Source organism: Adelges cooleyi, unplaced genomic scaffold (assembly GCF_023614345.1).
Source record: "Adelges cooleyi isolate 19-005CV unplaced genomic scaffold, UGA_ACOO_1.1 ACOO_flye_CR_arks_rails_tigmint_CR_PRNA_30, whole genome shotgun sequence".
Classification (NCBI taxonomy): domain Eukaryota; kingdom Metazoa; phylum Arthropoda; class Insecta; order Hemiptera; family Adelgidae; genus Adelges; species Adelges cooleyi.
The window spans coordinates 5,342,926-5,363,363 of record NW_026095971.1 but is presented as its reverse complement, the minus strand read 5'-3'; the positions used below and the strand labels follow the sequence as shown (position 1 = coordinate 5,363,363).

General features: G+C 30.3%; 2 protein-coding genes and 1 long non-coding RNA gene across 5 annotated transcripts in view; 1 reads left to right on the top strand and 2 right to left on the bottom strand.

Annotated features, from left to right (window-relative positions):
• The window catches only part of LOC126837892 (uncharacterized), a 153,754-nt gene extending 139,528 nt beyond the window's left edge, over window positions 1-14,226 (bottom strand). For all 3 annotated transcript variants that reach the window (XM_050571863.1, XM_050571867.1, XM_050571866.1), the window contains exon 1: window positions 13,979-14,226. The gene's annotated coding sequence lies outside the window, so the exon portion shown is untranslated. The remainder of the gene's footprint in view (window positions 1-13,978) is intronic.
• LOC126837894 (uncharacterized) lies at window positions 3,137-6,148 on the top strand. The gene is made up of 3 exons (XR_007685652.1): window positions 3,137-3,346; window positions 4,305-4,565; window positions 5,235-6,148. It is a non-coding gene; the product is annotated as an uncharacterized LOC126837894 (long non-coding RNA).
• A 2,820-nt stretch (window positions 14,227-17,046) lies between the features above and the next one.
• On the bottom strand, window positions 17,047-20,231 carry LOC126839055 (transient receptor potential channel pyrexia-like). The gene has a single exon (XM_050573994.1). It carries the CDS (start codon window positions 20,098-20,100, stop codon window positions 17,425-17,427), a length of 2,676 nt encoding a protein of 891 aa, XP_050429951.1. The 5' UTR covers window positions 20,101-20,231; the 3' UTR covers window positions 17,047-17,424.
• Between the last annotated feature and the right edge of the window lie 207 nt (window positions 20,232-20,438).

Here is a 20,438-nt window from a genome sequence, read left to right as displayed (position 1 = left end):
TTGTGAAAATAAGTTTATATCATACCTAGATTCAGAAAAATTATACGGTGTTATGGGTAAAACGATCTAACAACGATTTTATCAGTCGTTATACGTTTATAAAAATAGGACATCTTTAGAATATAATCAAAATAAGTTAATTAATTATTTATGTAGCTAATATTTACTTATTCCATTATAATACAAATTTGTCGTTTTCCAAAGTTTATGGAAAAGATCATTCCACGTTTTAAATATAAAAAATTACTTTATTTGTTTTTTTACTTTTAATTTTTGAATACTGAAAATTCCAAATTTTAGACTTAGTCAAATTTCCCGAGTACCATAGATTTCCACCTACATATTATATTCAGAGTCTTATGTTGATATGAAATCATGTAGTTTCAGTCCATAGCAGACGCTAAATTAAAAACAATTTAAACTTTTAATGAAGTGTTATACTTGGTTAATAGTTATTATATGAAATGAAATTGTCGTTGATAGTTTTATTAAGTAGGTTTGGATAAAGTTGTCGGATAAAGAAAACTATTTTCTATACTTCATAAACAGCAGAAACTAGTGTTAGATAAAAAGAAAAGTTATCTTAAAATACCACGCATAGAAATGAACTACAACCAAACCCTATAAATAAATCCAAATTAATAATTATAGATAACTATATTAATTATATGACATGTTAATCTGCGGAGAGTAAGAATCTAACTCAATTCAAACCATTTACAGTCTGATTTAGCACAGTAAGAAAGTACTAAGTGTCCACAAATTCACATCGAAGCGTTTTTTAACAGTGGTTTTATCACTTTCAGTTATAATAATTTTTTTTTAATATTTCCTATAAAGCTGTGATCTTCCCGACCTCACTGTACTAGCTTTATTTTATTAGATTGGAAAATAAAAATAAAAAATACTTCATCGCATACGTTTAAATGCTGATAACTTCATAAGTGAATATACGTTATACATTATGCTTAAATTAACCTGTATGTACTAATGGTATTGGCAGTGACTGACAATGGGGATGATACAGAACCCAATAATTTCCAAGCACTCATCATCGGCATTGTTCAAACCTCTGACATCAAAGCATTTTCAATTATTAATTATAACGTGTATATGGTAAGTGCAGTTAAAGCAACTTTAAATTTAGTTGACCTATCTATTATTTAGTTATTCTATCTATAAAATATGTGTTGTGTACATACATATATAACCATAATTATGGTAGAGTCAATTATAAATATTTTTCTGTGTATGAATAAATAAAGATATAATAACACAATAACGTAGAACTTATTGATCTCTTTTACAAAGATCCCAATTCCATGAATATATATACATTAAATATTTTTGATACCTTAATTACATACAATAAAATGTAGAATTAGACTTTTCAAAAAATATTCGTAGAAAATATTTTATAGGAATTTAAATTGTTTAAAATATTAAAACTAGACCAAAACAATTGATAATATAACCTTATAGTTTACTCGTCTGTCTTTCTAAATATTAACTGTCCAAAAAATATTTTTTTCTACATTTTATTTCGTGCTCGTCTTACTGGGGTCAAATCTTTCTTTGTTTTGTATTTTGTTAACATTTTATTAAGCTTCTGAGTTGTGCGTTAATTTACAATTATTTAAAAAAATAAGATTATTAGGACGTTGTCCTGTCCAAATTTCAATAAATTAGTTTGTTATCATTTTTTGAATTTGTAAAAAGCTATTGAGAATGTGTAAACAAAGTAAAAATGAGAGGAAAATGTATTTCTGGGTGATCATTGTATCTAATAATGATCGTGACCATGGATATTCAATTTAAGGAGGAGTACATTTCGAAATGTGTCAATGGGATATTTTACATGCAAGATGAATCAACAAATGTAATTTTATTTTAATGTTCAATTTTATAGTTTTCCAAATTTTTCTACTTTCCCGATTTTTATTTTGCTTACGAACAAAATAAAAAAAGAATTACGCAAATTTACACATATGGTCGGGAGTTCATACAAAAATCCCATGGAAAATAGCACTCAGTTTTTCCCAAATTTTCCAATTTTCCGAGCAACTTTTCCAATTTTGTTTAATTTTTAAAATCTTATTTGGACTATTACGATCATTTAAAAAGATGAGCCAAATCGGTCCAGACATTCTCATATGATGCGCATACCAACGAACAGCATTTCATTTTTAAATTCTTAATTAATAATTATTTATTATTTATTTAATAATTAATAATTATTTATTATTTATTTAATAATTATAAATAATTAATAAACCAATACATACACAATAACAAGAAACTCGTACAAACTACAATCGCTAAAACAAATTAAAAATAGTAAAAATGTGGTATTAATGACACGGGAGTATAATTTATTTAAAGAGCAGCTTAAAAACACAACACTTGAAATAAAAACGTGATGTAATGTTCAATATTAGTTTTATAATAAGACCTTCAATAAACGTTTATGATTTACTATAGTTATTAAGCACACAAACTTATACCTATACATGAGCTTTGTACAAACTTTTATAAAGTCAAAGACCTGTATGAGAAATATTGTTTAATGCATTTTTTTTAAAACTACACGATAAGCTTTCCAGTAGGTAAGTTTTATAAGTTTAGTAATGGCAAACACTTTCGGTGTTTCCGGACCATTAAAGACATTTGTGAGAAAATGGCGATACACATAATATTATATTTCTATACATGTACGTATGGTCGTCTAATATTCGTATCGAAGTTATACATATTTAGTATATATAATGTACAGTTGGATTTTCTTCTTTCACCGAGGGACCCGTTAGGTATAAAATGTTAACTGTCTCTTTATGTGTCTATCTTTATCGCATTTCTTTATATCGTCATTTTTCGTTTTTAGTACTTATTTCTAAAATATAACCAAACTCTACTAAGCAATGCTACAAAAATGTTCATACCGCAATTATCGAATAAGTAACAGGAATAATACTAAATGTAGATGCGATACAAAATGGTGCTCCCCTGTGTGAAACCACATCTATCAAAGACATGCAAAGATCAATAGAAAAAAAATGCAAGAGACTCCTTCCAATCCCTCTGGGAAAAAGAAACCACTAACAAACTTCACCAGTTTAACCCTATAATAACATACAATGGCATGTCTAGGAGGGAACAAACTACGTTGGCAAGACTAAGAATAGGACACTCCCGGATTACTCATCTCTACCTTGTCAACAAAGAACCACAACCTAGATGTGAAGTATGTGACATGGAGCTAACAATTAAGCATATAATTATCGACTGTCGTCGGTGGTCTGACGAAAGAAATATTTTTGGTAACGACAAAAGCCATATTGAGTATCGAGTAAGTTCCCAAATTGTTCAATTATTTTAAAAAAATCAACATGTATAACAATTTGTAAATGTATTGTATTATAAAAGCTCAATTTTATTGTAATTAATTAACCAATGTCTGGCTAATAGCCTAGCTGCTGAAGCCATAATAATAAACAAACAAAAAAAATACTAAATGTATAGGGTGTTCCAAAAAGCAGCAACATTTTTAAAGTTCTATAACTTTTTTAATATTCGTCCAAAATAAAAATAACACATACCATTGTGTTCAGGAGGTCCTGAGGTTTATGCTTAAAACATAACATCGGGCATATGACCGCCTCCGCATGCCCTACAGGCCATCAATTCAACGACCGTGAAATTGCGGATGACGCGTTCGCAGATTTCGACGTCTAGATCACCCATCACTCGCCTGATTTCCGTGGCCACCACGGTCTGGTGACCTGACCCCCTGTGACTTTTTTTATGGGGATACGTAAAGTCGCGAAAAATTGATGAAAATCGAAATTTCATGGACGTTGAATTGATGGCCTGTAGGGCGAGCAGGGGCGGTCATATGCCCGATGTTATGTTCCACACATAAACCTCAGGACCTCCTGAACACAATGGTATGTGTTATTTTTATTTTGGACGAATATTAAAAAAGTTATAGAATTTTCAAAATGTGGCTGCTTTTTGGAACACCCTATATTTATCATATCAGTTGTTTCTTAGCTGTTATTATCTTAATCTAAATTTTTTATAGTCTGAGCGTGCACGTAAATGATTACATTGATGTGCGTTATTTAAATAAATGTGCGATACGCATGTATACAGTATTTACACGAGAAATAAATGGAGTAGAAAATGTGGGAGTTTAGGCGTGATTTATGATGTTATATACAGTGTTTCAAAATAAACGTGTAAACAAAACAAAAATTAAATTACAGAACAAAATCATTTGTTTAAACTTTAAAATATCATTTTAGGTATGAAGATTGTTCCCACCAACCTAAAATTTGTTTGAACGCCCATGTGACCGTGCGCTGTGCTGTCATGTTATCTTTACGACTTTCACTGCGCCACACATTTTTACGGAAATGTAATTTTAAAGCAAACAATAACTTTAACAAACTACTACGAACGTTAAGCAGAATTGAAGACCTTAAGAAACGAGATTTACGGTAACTAAGAAACCGTCTTAGAAATTCGCTAAATAACAAAAATGCCGCACTTTCTACTTTTGTTAAGTAAGTTAAATTTTTGACATAATATTGTAGAAGTGTTGTTTTTGAAACAAATGTTTTAGTAAGGAAAAAATAAATTAGCCCCAAAAGTATGCAAATACGTCGTTCAGAAGCTGACTATAAATGTCAGTAAAAAAATAACAAGGAACTCAATTGTAATCGAATAAACTTTTCTCAAGTCCACCAACTGTTCTCTCGCTTCGTGAACTTTTCAGTATTTTTATACATCTTCTTTTCTATTTGTTCTGTCCATTATACTGATGTTATTTCGGTGACGTTACCATGTCTAATTCTTTTTTTAAACCCCATTTTGCCATTGTTTCCCTCGTTGTCGGCGAGTCGACTCCGGAAATCCGTACTTACTTAAACATAACGTCTGCTCGAAATTTATAAATAGTCATAATCACGCTAATCAATCCGGATATAATCATAAAATCTAAGATACAATAATAAAAATTATTAGGTTTAGGTAATATTTTTTAATTTATGGTAAATTCTACTTATAAATTATGAATGTATGCTAAAATATACAGTTTTAATTAAAAATATTTTTTTAATTAAATTGTATTACACGTTTGAGTACAGATAATATTAAAAGTTGTCTCCTATTTTCATCCAATAAATTAGACGTTTAAGCAATATAACTTGATAATTTTTTTTTGTAATGTCTAGGCATATTGTGATACACCAAAATATTTAGGAATAATATTAGACAGAACTTTAAGCTAAGGAAACATTGCGAGGACACAACCAAAAAGTTAATACGAGAAACGGAATTATAAGAAAATTTATAGAATCTAAAAGGAGAGCAGACCCGAGCACATTACGCACATCTGCCATATCACTTTGGTTTTCGGCAGCATAATATGCGTGTCATGCATGCCCTGCGTAAAAGAACTCTACCTACAAAATAGATATTACAACAAATAAAACAAGATGGATTATTACAGATTGCCTTAAACCCACGACAATAGACGATTTATATATAATTAGTGCGATAGCAGATCAGAAGAGATGTGGCGGCCGATAAAGAGAGACCAAAAATAGAAAACGATGTCAGACAACCACTTGCATGGAATAAAAGTTTTATAAAACCGACAAAACACTGTTTTAAAATCAAGGAAGAGTTTTATGATAACAAGTACACTGATTGTCATTTCAACAAGTGAAGGAAGAGTTAAGTGATGGGAACAAATGATACTGAACATAAAGCAAAATGAAAGAGTGTAAAGAGTCAAGGGAAAAATGTCATAAAGGCAAAACTCTCCCATGGAACTTATGGAGAACCATAAACCGAATAAAAGTGTCACGTGGCCATACTAAAAAGATTATATATAAATTGGGTTTAGCCGAAGATGACAAGTGTAAGGGTAGAGAAGTCCGAAATAAAAGGTGGGTGTACAGCGAGGGATATTGACGACATGAATGGCAATCTCATGCGGTTGGCGGAATACTGGGATGGAAAATTATAGCTACTACTATGTGTAAAACGTTACTATAACCGGCCTTGAAGAGAAAAAAAACTTATCAGTTATAATTTTAAATAACGTGTAATGAAGATTGGCTAAAAAAATAAAACAAAAATATTATTAGCATATTACATCCAATTTTTAAGAAAACTACTATAATATATAATTTTTGTTATTATAGAGCTAAGACAATAAATGACGTATAATAAATATTAAAAAAAAAAATTGTTTTTATATCAAAATAAATATATAAAAGAAGAATACTGTACTAGTTGACTCTAATATTAAAATCCCTCACAGAGCATTAATTCAAAAACAAACTACTGAGTTACAGTAACTTAACTAATAACAATGTTATTTTAATTTATACACATTAAATAATTTATCATACTTAACTACCAACATTTTTAAAAGTAAATTTAATGAAACAATTTTAAAACGAAAACCAATAATTTCTATCATACAACAGCTGCCACATTAGCGTGGATTGTTATTTACAATATTTAAACGTATTAAGACTAATAGAAAATCAAAGTGCAGTTTATTTTTAAAACTTGTTAATCATACAAAAGTACTTGGAACAATTAGTACAAGCCTATTGAAAAATGTATACGCAAATTAAGGCATTTTAATTATTCAATCACTATAAAATAGAGTATTGTTTATTCTTATTTATACTTACTCTTGAACTTAGAACCCGCCGAATTTTTGAATACTCTATAGAAATACAGGAAAAATGAGTAGTCTCCTTCGTATAGAAATGGAAGGCGATAAATTAGTTTTGCTTGGAAATTTCAATTGTGTATGCGAGAACACAAAGTCAGTAGAATCGCTGGGAACGGGTATAATGCCTATTCTAAAATGTAATACAAAAAAGGACCGGGAACCGAAGCACTGTAAAAACTTTTAAATAACTTTAATGTCCTTTCCCACCCTCCACACCACTAGATCGAGCAAAATAATTATTATTATTAGTCGTGTTCTTTTCATTTTTTGCACAAAGTATTATCGTAACAAAATAAAAACGATTTCAGTTATATTAGTCGTAAAATATACGTTTTACGTACTACGTAAAACGTAACAGGCGGTTTTTATTGCTGGCCAACTTAAAATAATAAGACGTTTATTATTCCCGATAAAAACCTATTAGAGTTTCAACCATTGGTGATTTGTGACTAGATATAAAGATCTTTAATGAAAAACCTTATTTAAACTTTAAAAGTAGTACATAACTTTCTTAAGAACATGCTTACATAACAGCAGTTAAATCAACATTCAATCAACTTCTTCTTTTGTTATTGAAATTTTAAAAAGACATGATTATAAAATATAAATTAATCGACATAAACACCTATTTATAGTCTATGGAACTAAACGTGTACTTCATTTTTATTTTTTATTATAATGTAGCCTATATTATACTAACATAACACATATATTATAGGTTCAATACCATTCTACATTAGTGATTACTACATACATACATTTATTTGATTTAACGTGCATTAACAATAATATTGTTTAATAATAACATTAATGTTACTATACAGTACACATTATTCAGATTGTTCTTACACAATTTACGTAGATACTAATTATTGATTATTAACTCATTTTCTGTTAATCGTAATTTTTATTGACATATTTAATATTGACTTTAAAACAAACTTAATAATTTTTATCTGAAAATAAAATGTTGGTTCTGCTAAAATTTAAGAACGTCGTTAAATTACATTTTAACTGAAACGCATTTTTAATTGTTTTCTCAGAACTGCTAGGTTCAATAATTTTGGTACCTAAAACCTTAGTATAAAACAAAATATTGTCATTCGTCTGTATGGTAACTAAAGATCGAGAGAGAGGTAAGCGGGGTTTCTCGAATTCCCAAGTCAATAAGCAACTGAGAAAGTCATAAAACGTATTCGACACGTTTATCTTTCCTAGTAAAGTCATTGTTTTAACCTTAACAAAACTTTCAGTCGGTTCTAAAACAAATATACTTCCGAAGACATACCTGGGATCGAAAAGTTTTTTCAATCGATTTTCTACGTCATGCCACCAGTATGTTCAACTTTAAAATTAATTTAAGTATATATTTTATGATAAACATTCGGCCCCCGCCATTTAATATCAGTATAAAGTATTTAAAATGTTTGTTAGCTATAAATAACTTATTGTTCATATAAAATAATGAAAAATAACTTAACAATAAAATCTTACATGAACATATTTAAAATATGCCGTTTGTTGATAAAATTGTAAGAATTAAATTTTTTGGTTATGTATTAATAAAAAATTAAAAAATGTTAGTAATCATTTATATTTATCAACGGATGGCGAAGTAATTACAGTTTGTGAATCGTGGCCGTACAATATACAGCAATAAACTAACAGTAAACTAAAAATAAAAAGTATTGCAGGTTAGGGTATAACACGTATAGTCGTTATATAGGGAGTATGGGGTAAGTAAGATAGATACAAAAGAAAATCAACCGCTTCAGACATTTTTTTTACCTTCAGGAAGAATTTTTTTCTAAAACAAAACATTTCTCTTCACATAAAACTTTTATGACAATATGACAATATTTTTTGAAAAATGTTAGACAAACATAGTCGAACAATGACAAAAAAATTTCGATAACGCATTTTCAAATAATAACATCCAAGCTAAAATAATAATACACAGTTTATTTTTCATTTGATAACTTAACACAAAAATACACATTTTATACAACAGGAAAAAATGTTGTCTTTAAAATCATATAAACAATATATCTCATAATAGAATATCTAGATATACTTCAGAGTGTTAACTTGTTAGAGAAAAATTATCAAAATATAATTAATAAAGATTTGTAATACATAATTGTACACACCTATATTTTACAAAACTACATGTTAGTAATTTTGTTTTCGTGTTATTTCGTGTTATATCGTACGTTTATTTATTTGTATACTATTTAATTTTACTTTTAACTGTTCCGCTCCTTTACAAGTTACAACGTATAGTTTTAGTTTAATTCTTTATTTGAAGTATAAGATTGTAAGTATACATACTGTTTACATTTTTAACAGTGGCTAGAACCTAAATTTAAAAGGGGAGTAATAATAGCTGACAAAAATTCTATCACAGCTGTCCTACTATAAACAAAATGATCAACGTAAACGTCTAGCTCATAAAACGAAAAAATACAAATTGTTGTCTAGGTTATTCTGTTTGGTTAAATATTTTCAAAAAGTACATCTAATTTATTTTTTAAGTAATTAATTAATAGTTAAATAATATTTTTAGTAAAAATAATAGATTTCTGTTTTCTAAAATGAGCTAACAGCTACATTAAAACTAAATCTTATTAAGAATATAAGTTAGAAAAAAATATTTTAAGTAAGTTAAATCTCGGCAAGTACATTTTCACATATTTAGAACGCACTTGTTTTTTGGATAACACTAAAGCAAGATTATAAATTATCCCTACTATACAATGTATGTACAGCTTACATAATAGCTTTATAAGGAACACCATTATTACATTAAACGTCAAAAGCATACATTCACGTGCCCCTTATCACTATTAACTGTTGCCAAGTTTTCAGTACATTTAAGTTTGATGATAGACGTGGTCCAGCGAAGTTACCTATGTGTATTAGAATTTCATAGACACGTGAATATAACTCCTCAAACAACTTCAGATGAGCACTGAAATTGACATAACACTAAGTTATTACTATATTAATTTACTAAACAGGAGGAAACTATATGGACTAAGTAGCATATAATTTGTATCTATTGTACTCATTTGACTCTAATTTACCGTTGATTTTGAGTTAACTTGATAGCTCCATGTATTCTTTTTTTTTTTAATAAAACATTTCTTTGTATAAATACTAGCTGCGTTGGGGTTATGCAATATGCCAATTTTAGCTTCGATGCGGAGCTGAGAAGGTATTGTTTTTACAATGATGTGGTTTTTTTTTTTTTTTGTGTCTGGACCCACGATATCTTGTAAACCACTAAGCCGGTTTCTTTAAGTAGTAACTCTGTAGATCAGAAATTATACCTGGAAGGTACTTAATTGAGCCAAAAATAAAAAAAGTCACCCCTTCCCCATCAAAATCGAGAAAAACACCTAAAAAATTAAAAAAATTGTCAACTTAAAATTACGATGCTCTATAACTTTTTTAAAAATAGTCAAAAATGTTCCAAATTTATATGAATTGTTCTTCAAACATAGTAGTATCGATAAACATTAACAAACCAAAAAAATATCATAAACCCTTTCCCTTAAAAGGGATAGATTTTTTTTCTTTATTTCACTTTTTCAAGCAAAGTTTTAAAGACTTAGATCTGAAAATTAGACCAAAGGTAAATCTAAAATGGAAATATAATATATACAATTTTCTCAAAAATCTATAGTCAAATTTTCTTTTTATTAAGGAAAAACTCCAAAAATAGGGTAAATTTACACTTTGGTCGTAGTCAGTTTCTAGGTTACTATGTGTGTGTGAATCAACAGTCAACAGGTAATGAAAATATGTTCATTTTATTGTTAATTACGATTTATAGGTAACTATGACAGTACATTTTTATAAACAGACGATCAACCCTTATCGTATCCACCCTGCACAAGACTAAATATTAAATTTTAAGTACATTATTGCTGGTCCCACGGTATCTTCTAAACCACTATAAGTAGTTTGACACATACTATCCACAGATTCGCATCGAAGCGTTTATTTAAAAGTGATTTTATCACTTTCAGTTATAATAAAATCCGTAGACCTGTGACCGCCCTGTCCCCACTATCCCCGAACCACTGTACTGGCTTTTTTTTTTAATATGATTCTAGCTAACGAGGAGTGCGTTACTAAAGGCTACAATGTGTTTCTTTATCGATTCTAGTGCAGAATTTTCAAGTTAAAAATAGGAAATTCAGTGATCTGGGTTTTGAGGTTATAACTTATGTATATGTATAAATACATTAATAGTTAATACAAAATAATAAAGAATAAATAAATCGCTCAGGTCTTCAAGATACAATAATTGTAGCTATTAATTCAAGTTTATTCTTTTATTTATTTATAAAAAAATAACCTTTAAATACAGATATTATAAAGTTTAACTAAATTATCATATCTTAATACCTTAGTATTTGAGTGTTTCATATTTATGTAATGTTCTTATAATTAAAATGAAAGAATATTTAAAACACCCTTAACCATAAAAAATACTGAGTCAGTCTGTCTTTTGAAGGTGACAACATTGTTGCCGAAATAGGTATACGCGGAGAGTGAATTATTTTATAGTTAAGGGTGTATTAAATACTATTTTATTATATATTGCTCAAGTTTTTTCTAGGTTTATTATAATTACTAAAAAGGATATATTTTACTATTATGTATACATTAATTTTATTATCAATAATTTTAGATTTTGTTTCTTAATTTTTCTTAGAGTTCTATTATCTTGTTTATGTGTTATTTAAACATAAGTTTTTATCTTCTTCTGGAGAATTTTAGTATAGTTTTTATACTTTTCCAAAATAAAATGTTTTTATATTGTTAATAAATTTGTTTAAAACGTTAAATAATACCGTATTATAAATAATAATAATTACTCATATCATATCATATCGTATTTCTTTTATCTGGACAATTGTTTATCAAACATTTCGCCTAGTAACCCGTTGTTACCATGATAATTTCAACACTGTACACCAGTTTACGATTAAAATCAGTGGATAATTTTTTTATAAAATGAGTAAAAGGAACTAGAAATATGCATTCTAAAGAATTTTATCTACAATTGTGAGTAATATAGTAGCAGCCGGCAGGTTAGGAAAGGTCAGTAGCCCCCACCCGAAAATTCAGAAAAACTTAATTACACGGCGCATAATGTTAAAATGTCTAATTAAGGTGGATAATGTTTTTTTTTTTTTAATAGATTTTTGTCATCAAAAATACAGATTTTTAATATAATAAGTATAAATTATTTGATAGACTAATAATAATTAATTATAGGCTATTTGCATCATACTTCAATAATCAGTATAATTGCTTATAACTGTGTTAGAGCTAGTTACTGTTTTCTTTAAAAGGCGCAGCGATGCGTTTTCTATTTACACAAAGACATACTTTGCAGTGATAACGCAAAGGATAAGCAATATTAGACAAAAATTCAACTAGTAGTCATTTTTAATAAGCCGATTAATTTTAAGGCGAAAACATCGTAAGTTCTTCTAGTTATAATACATTTATGGCTATTTTTCTTCGAGTTATGGCGAAAGTTTGATAAAAATGACTTTCGTCGAAGTCATTTAATGGCGTATCTATTTGACGAATTTCAATTTTTTTTTTTTTGTTATGTGAAGCTTACTATTTTTTCTATGGGGCTGAAAGGCCAATTTTTGTTGTAGCAATAAAAATTTAGTTCGATCCATTAAAACAAATTAGAATTATAAATGCTTATAAAATGTTTAGTCTCCACGTTAAACTTTATAACAAAAATAAAAAATTGTTTTATTTAACAATAATAACCTAGTTTTTGTATCTTATCACTCAAAAGCCAAATTTAAGAAGAGGAGTGGGGGAGGGGTTAACTTTTTTAACTTAAACGGAAACATAATATAATATATTTAATTCGTTTCTTTACATTAAGAATAATTTTCTGAAAACTTTAAATGGTCAATAAGCAGTTATGAGTCATTACTCAGACTTTAAAATTTATGACGATAGGAAGGAATTGGAGAGTACTATTATTTGTATCTGCGCGATTACTCAACCACACTCCACTTCCCATCCTACATTTTAAACTCTAATAACTTAATGACACAAAACTGGATTATCGACCAGTCAACAATTTAAGCTAATAATTCTTAATTTAAAAAACTAGTTGGTATGCATTACTTTTTAAGTTTCAAAATTTACCCTCCTCAATTCTCGCTTCTGATAAAAAAAAAAACTTTTATTGATTAATAAAAGTCAAAAACGTTTTCAAGTGTCACTTTCACAAAATTTTAGTATATCATCAAAAAATCAGGTGAAACATGAAACTATGAAAGCCTCGTACATAGTATATATTAATTTATATGAATACAACATATATATTATTATGTTAACGTTGATGTCGATAATCCTTTCTGTGTCAATAGTGACATCGGCTTTGTACGTAATCCATGTGTATTTCCAAAATTGACTTGACATGCTCGGCAATATCATATATTTTAGTATTAAATGAATGATTACACTAAATATATAGAAGTCGAAAGATATTTTAAAGAGTAGGTTACGGTAGGTCAAATAATGATTTAATACTTTTTTTGTGTTTAACTTTTTTAAAGGTGAGATAATTGAAAGTTGTTGTAACATATATATATTTTTTTTTAACACAAATTTAACTTTAAAAAAAAACATAATAATACAATTAATATAAGCATAAATAAACAAATTTATAAGAATATATAATATATTATATGCTTAGGATAGCACTTTATTAAACAATTTAAACTAATAAATTATATTTAAAAATGTATCCAATAAGATACGTTGCCTGAAGACCTTGTTTCTGTTAATATTAATAAAATATGCAATAAAGCAATTGCTGGGATAATTTTATGTAGTTTTAAATGCAATTTATAATTATTTAAAAAAAGGTTAACGTACAAAATGTACTGAAATACTATTTTATTTTGGTAATAAGCAATGAGAAAATTGCTTTGTAGATTTTGTAAAATTAATGACTTTAAATACTGTTTTTTAATAAAGGGAAATGTTGAAAACAGTTTTGGATAATTATTATATATTATAGGTATCTCTAGGTAAACATTAAAGTTCATAACCACAAATTATGACTAGGAAATAAGCCAGAAATTAAATTTAAAAAAAAAATAAATTGATAATAACCCCGTATTAAGTGCGATTACACTAATTATAGTAAATAAATGAACTTACTCGAATGGAGATATCTCTTGGATAAAATATTGTAGACCTTAAAAATAAATCAATGTATATAAATGCGCGCACAAATTAATTACACCTTAAAATAATGAAAATTATTTAAATATTTAATACAAAAGATAATACACGATGTCATTGGCAAAAACCAATTATGCAGTTTTTATTAAATTTATAACTAACGGAAATCGCGTAAAAATGCTGACACCGACCAAAATCGCACTGTTCCCTACTTGCTTAACACACGGACGCGTCCTGGAAACTGTGGTCTGTGGCTCACTGAAGAAAAATCAAAAAACCGAGGGCCGGCGCCGAATATTTTGAAATCGATTATCAGCAACCGCCATCTATCCTAGAATAGGCTAACCACGCCAAACAACCGTTGCATTCATGTTTACCACAGCTTTACCTGTTTATTGCAATTTAAATCGTTTTCCGTATATATACACAATCTAGCAAATTGTATAAGTTTTTTTTTTCTAAATTTGTAAAAATTAAGACGGCTCAGAAAACAGTTCTTATTGAAACCACGAAGTACAGTAAGGCGACATAAAACCAAAGGCGTATAGAAATATAATTTTTTATGGGGTAGTTAATTTCATTTGGCCAAATGACTTAACGAAACATTTGCAATACATTTTAATTTAAACACTTGAATAAACGCGAACTTTAAATAATGTACATACACGCATAAATAAGTCTTTTCTTATGTCTACATAAATTTATAAATGTAGGGTTTTCTCAATGTTTATGCTAAATTTTCAAAATTTAAATAACATAATATAGCTAAAATAAGGTTAAATAAACAAAACCCTAAATCAAATTTTGCTAAGCTTGTTTTTGAGACTGGGCATAATATTACTCATAGTAATAAATATTTAAATTCAGTTTTAGTAAGTTAACATTCACAAAGAAATAAAAAATAATGGATTTAATAATATTCTAAATGTACAAACCTATTAAAAACAGGTGGACTGTATTTACATTATAAAAATAACTCCCTACCTATTTACTTTCGTACACATTCAAAAGAATCAAGATAATAACAGGGATGATACAATTACAACTTCACTTAATGTTGAAAATTTATACTTCTTAATTAAAGTTATTTAAACTATTTATACGTGTATTTTACATTTTGTTGAGTAAGTTTGATATGTGTTAATTTTAATAATTTTTTCAATGTAAATGTTTTGTAACCTGGCGTTGACTAAACGCCGAATGTATAGTAGCTACCAATAAACGCTTTTAATACTCACGTCTATGTTTTTACATAATTATAATTTAAAAAAAAAATATTTTTGTACTAAAATAGGGCTTGTTTGCATTTTAAGTTGAACAATTTTTAAATTGCCTATACAATGCGCCTTAATAAATGTTAGTTAAGAAGCTTAAGAGGATGCCACTCAACCTATTTCTAAGGAGTAAAGTATAGGCAATTTTTTACAAAATCACTCATATTTACCCAAAAAATAAAGGTTTTTTATGTTATTTTTCACGAAAAATCGATTTCGACCCGTTTTAATATTCTGAAATTTTTATCATAAAATCAGAGACTTAAATCAATTATTTTCGTCTAACGGGAAAGGGTCTGTAGAAAAAAATGTATAATTTTATTTTTAATTTTATACACCCAAATTATGCAAAAAATCAAATTTTACCAAGATATGTTTTATTTTTTAAATAAAAAAACTGAAATTATACAATTTTTTTTAGTTAAAAAAAAAAAATTTCAATACCAAAATATAATGTAATTAAATCTCGGCCCATTCCCGTTAATAGAAAAAAAGATTTTATTTGAGTCTCTGATTTTTTGATACAAATTTCAGAATTTTAAAACGGGTCGAAATCGATTTTCTGTGAAAAATAAAATTTTAAAAAATGTAGATTATATCTCTTATATTAGACCAAAAAAAGTTTATAGAAAAAATGTCGAAACATGTTTTCAATGTTTTCCATAATACATTTTATGTATTATGTTACAATTACAACTATTTATCGATAAAAACATCGTTTGTGTTGTATTTATATATTTTTAATTTTAATTATTTAAGCAAATAAAATCTTATTAAATTTATGTTCTATGCGTTACATGTTTTCTAAATTAATTATAAGCTAATTAAATAAAAAACAAATTTGAATAAGCATTTATGTATTTGGACTAGTCAATCTAACCATATAATCCGTGTAGGCTAATAGACAATTAAACGTAAATGTGTAATATACCTGACTAAATTTATTCGAATAAGAATTTGAAACCCACCTTTTTTCAAAGATAAGCAATTCGGTTTAGGTATAATTAATAGAGCCTTGCTATTTTGCTAACATCAAACAGAATTATAATACCTTGATATAATGATACAAGAAGATACATCGTTTGTAGTTATGGTTACAATTTTAAGGTAACTAATTATATTAAAATTACAAGTACATAATATGTAATTACCGCGTATTATGTTATCCTTAGATAAGTTACAAATTTAAAATAGATATTTTTTTGATACTGTTATCTCTTAAATTATAATCGCACCTAGAAGTTTCTCTGAGTACCATTTTTATTGTTATTAAATATTACCAGATGATTAACTCGCATAACCACCATATGCATATCAATGTGTTGATTATAAAAGTATACATACATATTTTATACATTCAAGGTCGTTCTATAGTAACAAATGAACAAGTTTCACAAAATTACCATACATCATAATATTATTGCACATCGTTGTGAACGGGGTTATTTTTACTAGGTAATAAAACATCATAAACCTGTTCAACGATATGATGTTTCAATTTTTCATTTGCAGGTTCGCACAATATGAGTTGCATTGCAGTTAACGAACATTTACCTTAAACGTCTTATTAATAGGCAATAGTAGAAATCTGTAATTTATATCGCAAATATTATATTTTTAAACATGCAATTAACAACATCTACATTATATATTATGATTTATGAGTTTTAACTTATACAACTAAAAAATACTAAATGTTAAATAAAAATATTAAACATATTAATTCCACAAACAAAGTGTTTTTAATTGTTTTGTCAATAACAATATAACAATAATATAATATAAATCAGTCGTGATTTTGAGATAATGGCATACTATAAACTTTTATTGAGCAATAATATATACGTACTAGGAACAATAACAAAACATATCACTTATTTGTTTTACCAAACTCGCATTGTAAAACAGTCTTTATAGTACATGTATTATAAACATTTAAGTTAAATACATTCAACACGAATCAAAAATCGATGTGGCACTTTCTATTATCCTTAAAAAACAATAACATAATTAGGTTTCTACATGAATAATGATTACAAATATCCCTAAAACTTATAAAAAAGAAAGAAATCAAATTCTTTAAGCATTTAATTTAACACGTTATTGACATTTGCATTAGGGTGATTTGAGTACAGTTAATGTAGTAATTCACTTAACGTTATTGACATTTAATAACAAGTGTCTAATAACTTTTTGATTTTCTTCTACAACACCTCTCAGTTCTTTGACTTCTTTTAAAATTTCCTGCATACTTAATTTTTCGTCGATATCACAGCCATCTTGTTTTTTTCGTTTAACTAATGTGCGGGTGGCGTCAATGATTTCTCTGGGTAAGGCTTGTCTTTGATTCAGCGGCTTAACCGTCATGTACGCTCGATTCTTAGACGGATAAACTAGGGCTTTACGTTTGATACTTTTCGGCCAAAAACTCCTCAACATGAATAATTCAATGTAATAGATAAGTTTAATCTGACATCTGATTTTGGACATGCCCGCCGTCTTCTTTAACCCCTGTATATCGTGCACAGCAATACCGACTAGAAGGTTCATCAGTATGATCGACACAAAAACTAAAAGCGCTAAATAAACAATATAAGCGCTCAGCTTGGTTGTAACAGCGGACTCGTTGTGTATTTCCAACATGTCAATGTCCAGTTCACCTGCCATCATGACTAGTACTTTGACAAATCCGGTAATTGGATTGCCGAACCAAGGGGATGACGGGAACACAACGCAGAGGCTGACAGCAAATCCTACTAGAAGGCAAATGTAGGCCATTAGTAATTTGGCGAATTCTTTTTGAACTTTCGTGTACATGGCAACGTAGGTATCGAACCACGGCAGTTGGCCGACTTTTACCATTAAGTTAGTCCAAGCGCAAAGTACGGAAAATGCACCCACGTGGTTCTGCCAATGGTAGGTCCGGCCGCTGTGATAGAAAGATATGATCGGCACGCTCATTAGAACCAACCACTCGCTAAAATTGCTCAAGTTCAAAAAATATTCGTGCAAGTACATGTATCCAGCCATTTCGGATATTTTTAGGAAACCCTCGATCAGACTTACCAAGTACAACGCGTCGGCGATGACATCCATGATTTGGTAATTGTTGATCAAAAATTGGCCGACGCTCGAGTTTGTCGAGCAAGTCGAGTTCGTCTGATTGGGCAGATTAGCCGCGTTGTAGCAGTCATGGCTCAAAACGGTCAGCACGTACAATGTGTAGAACATAATAAAAATTGCCAAGCTTGCCAGCCGCATCAAATAGTATTTTCTGATTTTTCTCCATTTCAAAAATAGAAACGCTTGACATAGCGGGTGCTGTAGTAATTCGTATTGACCTTCTTCTTGAAAACATTTTAACAAGTCTATTTCGCCAAACGTATTACTGTTTAGCAGATATTTGAACCTCAGTTGGATTTCAGGGCCACGCTTGAACCCGTCGGCCCAATTGGACGTCACCGCACAATCCAACTGCTTAGCGACGGCCGGCACGCACGACGGAACTTTTCTCACGATCATGTTGAGCGCCGATATGCCGCCAAACGTTTGGATACCGACGTTGGCACCCTTGTTCAGCAGCGATTCAACGCACTCGGGCACTTCGTTTAATGCTGCAACATGTAGCGGCGTGAACCCAAAGTGATCTTGGACGTTAACTTTAGCCTGGTAGCCGAGCAACGTGTCCACGGCCTGCCAGACGTTCAAGGTCTTGACGGCAATGGCCGAGTGCAACGGAGTGCGGTCGTCTGCGTCTCTTGCGTTTATGTCAGCGCCGGCTTTGATCAACGCTTCGATGCACTCAACGCTCTGCGCCTTGGCGGCCATGTGCATTGGTACTTGAAACTTGTTGTTTTTGGCGTGCACGTTTGCACCGTGCTCGATCAACAGCTTCACGCATTCTGCTTGAGCCGACTCACAGGCCAAATGAAGAGCAGTGTATTCTTGGTAATCTTTGATATTGACTAGAATCTTATCTGAACTCAGTAGCATATACAAACAGTCTGAGAACCCTTGATCGGCGCATATATGTATGGGGGCGAATCCCGTCGAGTCCAACACGTTTATATCCATCGCGTAATTGGACACCAATAGCTTAATGCAGCCGACGGCCCTGGCTTTCACGGCGCTGTGCAACACGGTCGGTTCCAATCTACAGCCGGCGTCCAAGAGTAACAGCATGGCGTCCACCGAATCAGTGTAAGTGGAAAAATGCAACGCTGACATGTCATCGACGCGAGCATTGGGATCGCATCCGGCGTTCAACAACCGGCTTAGACAGCGCACGCAACCGTTCAAGGCGCTAATATGCACAGCGCCGTAGCCCCTGAACGGAAGTATGTAGTTTACGTTAGTACCGGCTTCCAATAGAGTGCCGACCATTTCGCACTGGTCAACGAAGCACGCCCACAACATGATTAAGTTTTTCAGCTGCTGGGGACACCGTTTCAGTGTGGTCAGATCCGCTCGGCCCGTCTCGATTTCCCGAAGAAACTGAAAGCCGTTAGTAAATATTTTCGACGAATCTAGTAGACACTGTTTTACCATTTCTTTGTAATTATTCACGCTCAGCTGGTTCGAATTCCTCTGACCGCCAGTGTCCGTCGTGGTCGTTTCCGCAGCGCTCGGGTCTTCCGTATCTTCGACCAAATCCGTATCTGGCTCCCTGAATGAAACCGGTCGGTCCCGATCGCGGTTTAGAGCTTTTTCGTGGAAACTGAAGTACCGCTTCTTTTTGGCCGTCAGGTCCATGCCCATTTCAAGATACTCGCGCGTACTCTCGTCCAAACTTAGGCGCCGGACCGCCGTTGATTTAAAACTCATGTTGGCCGCGATGTTCCCGGGTGTTCGAAATGCAAGCTAACAACTAACACAACACGCCGTACGACATCATGTTACGCACGAATCGCACTCACTAACGCATACAGAGTCAAGACGTGTCTTCATTTACAATGACCACAACATGCCCACCACTCTACTCGGTGACGACCGGTTTCACGAACAAACTGGTGGGAGACGTGTTGACTGGAGAAACAACGTAAAACTCATTCTGGTATTCCAGTGAGTCATAATAATTATGCTGTGATTTGGAATTTGCATCGTTACGCGCCGCCCAGCACGCTAAATAGAGGCCAGACTCGGGAAAAAACACATTTATAATA

Coding starts and splice junctions, on each gene's coding strand:
- LOC126839055 (XM_050573994.1), bottom strand. CDS start 20,100: ATGAGTTTTAAATCAACGGCGGTCCGGCGCCTAAGTTTGGACGAGAGT.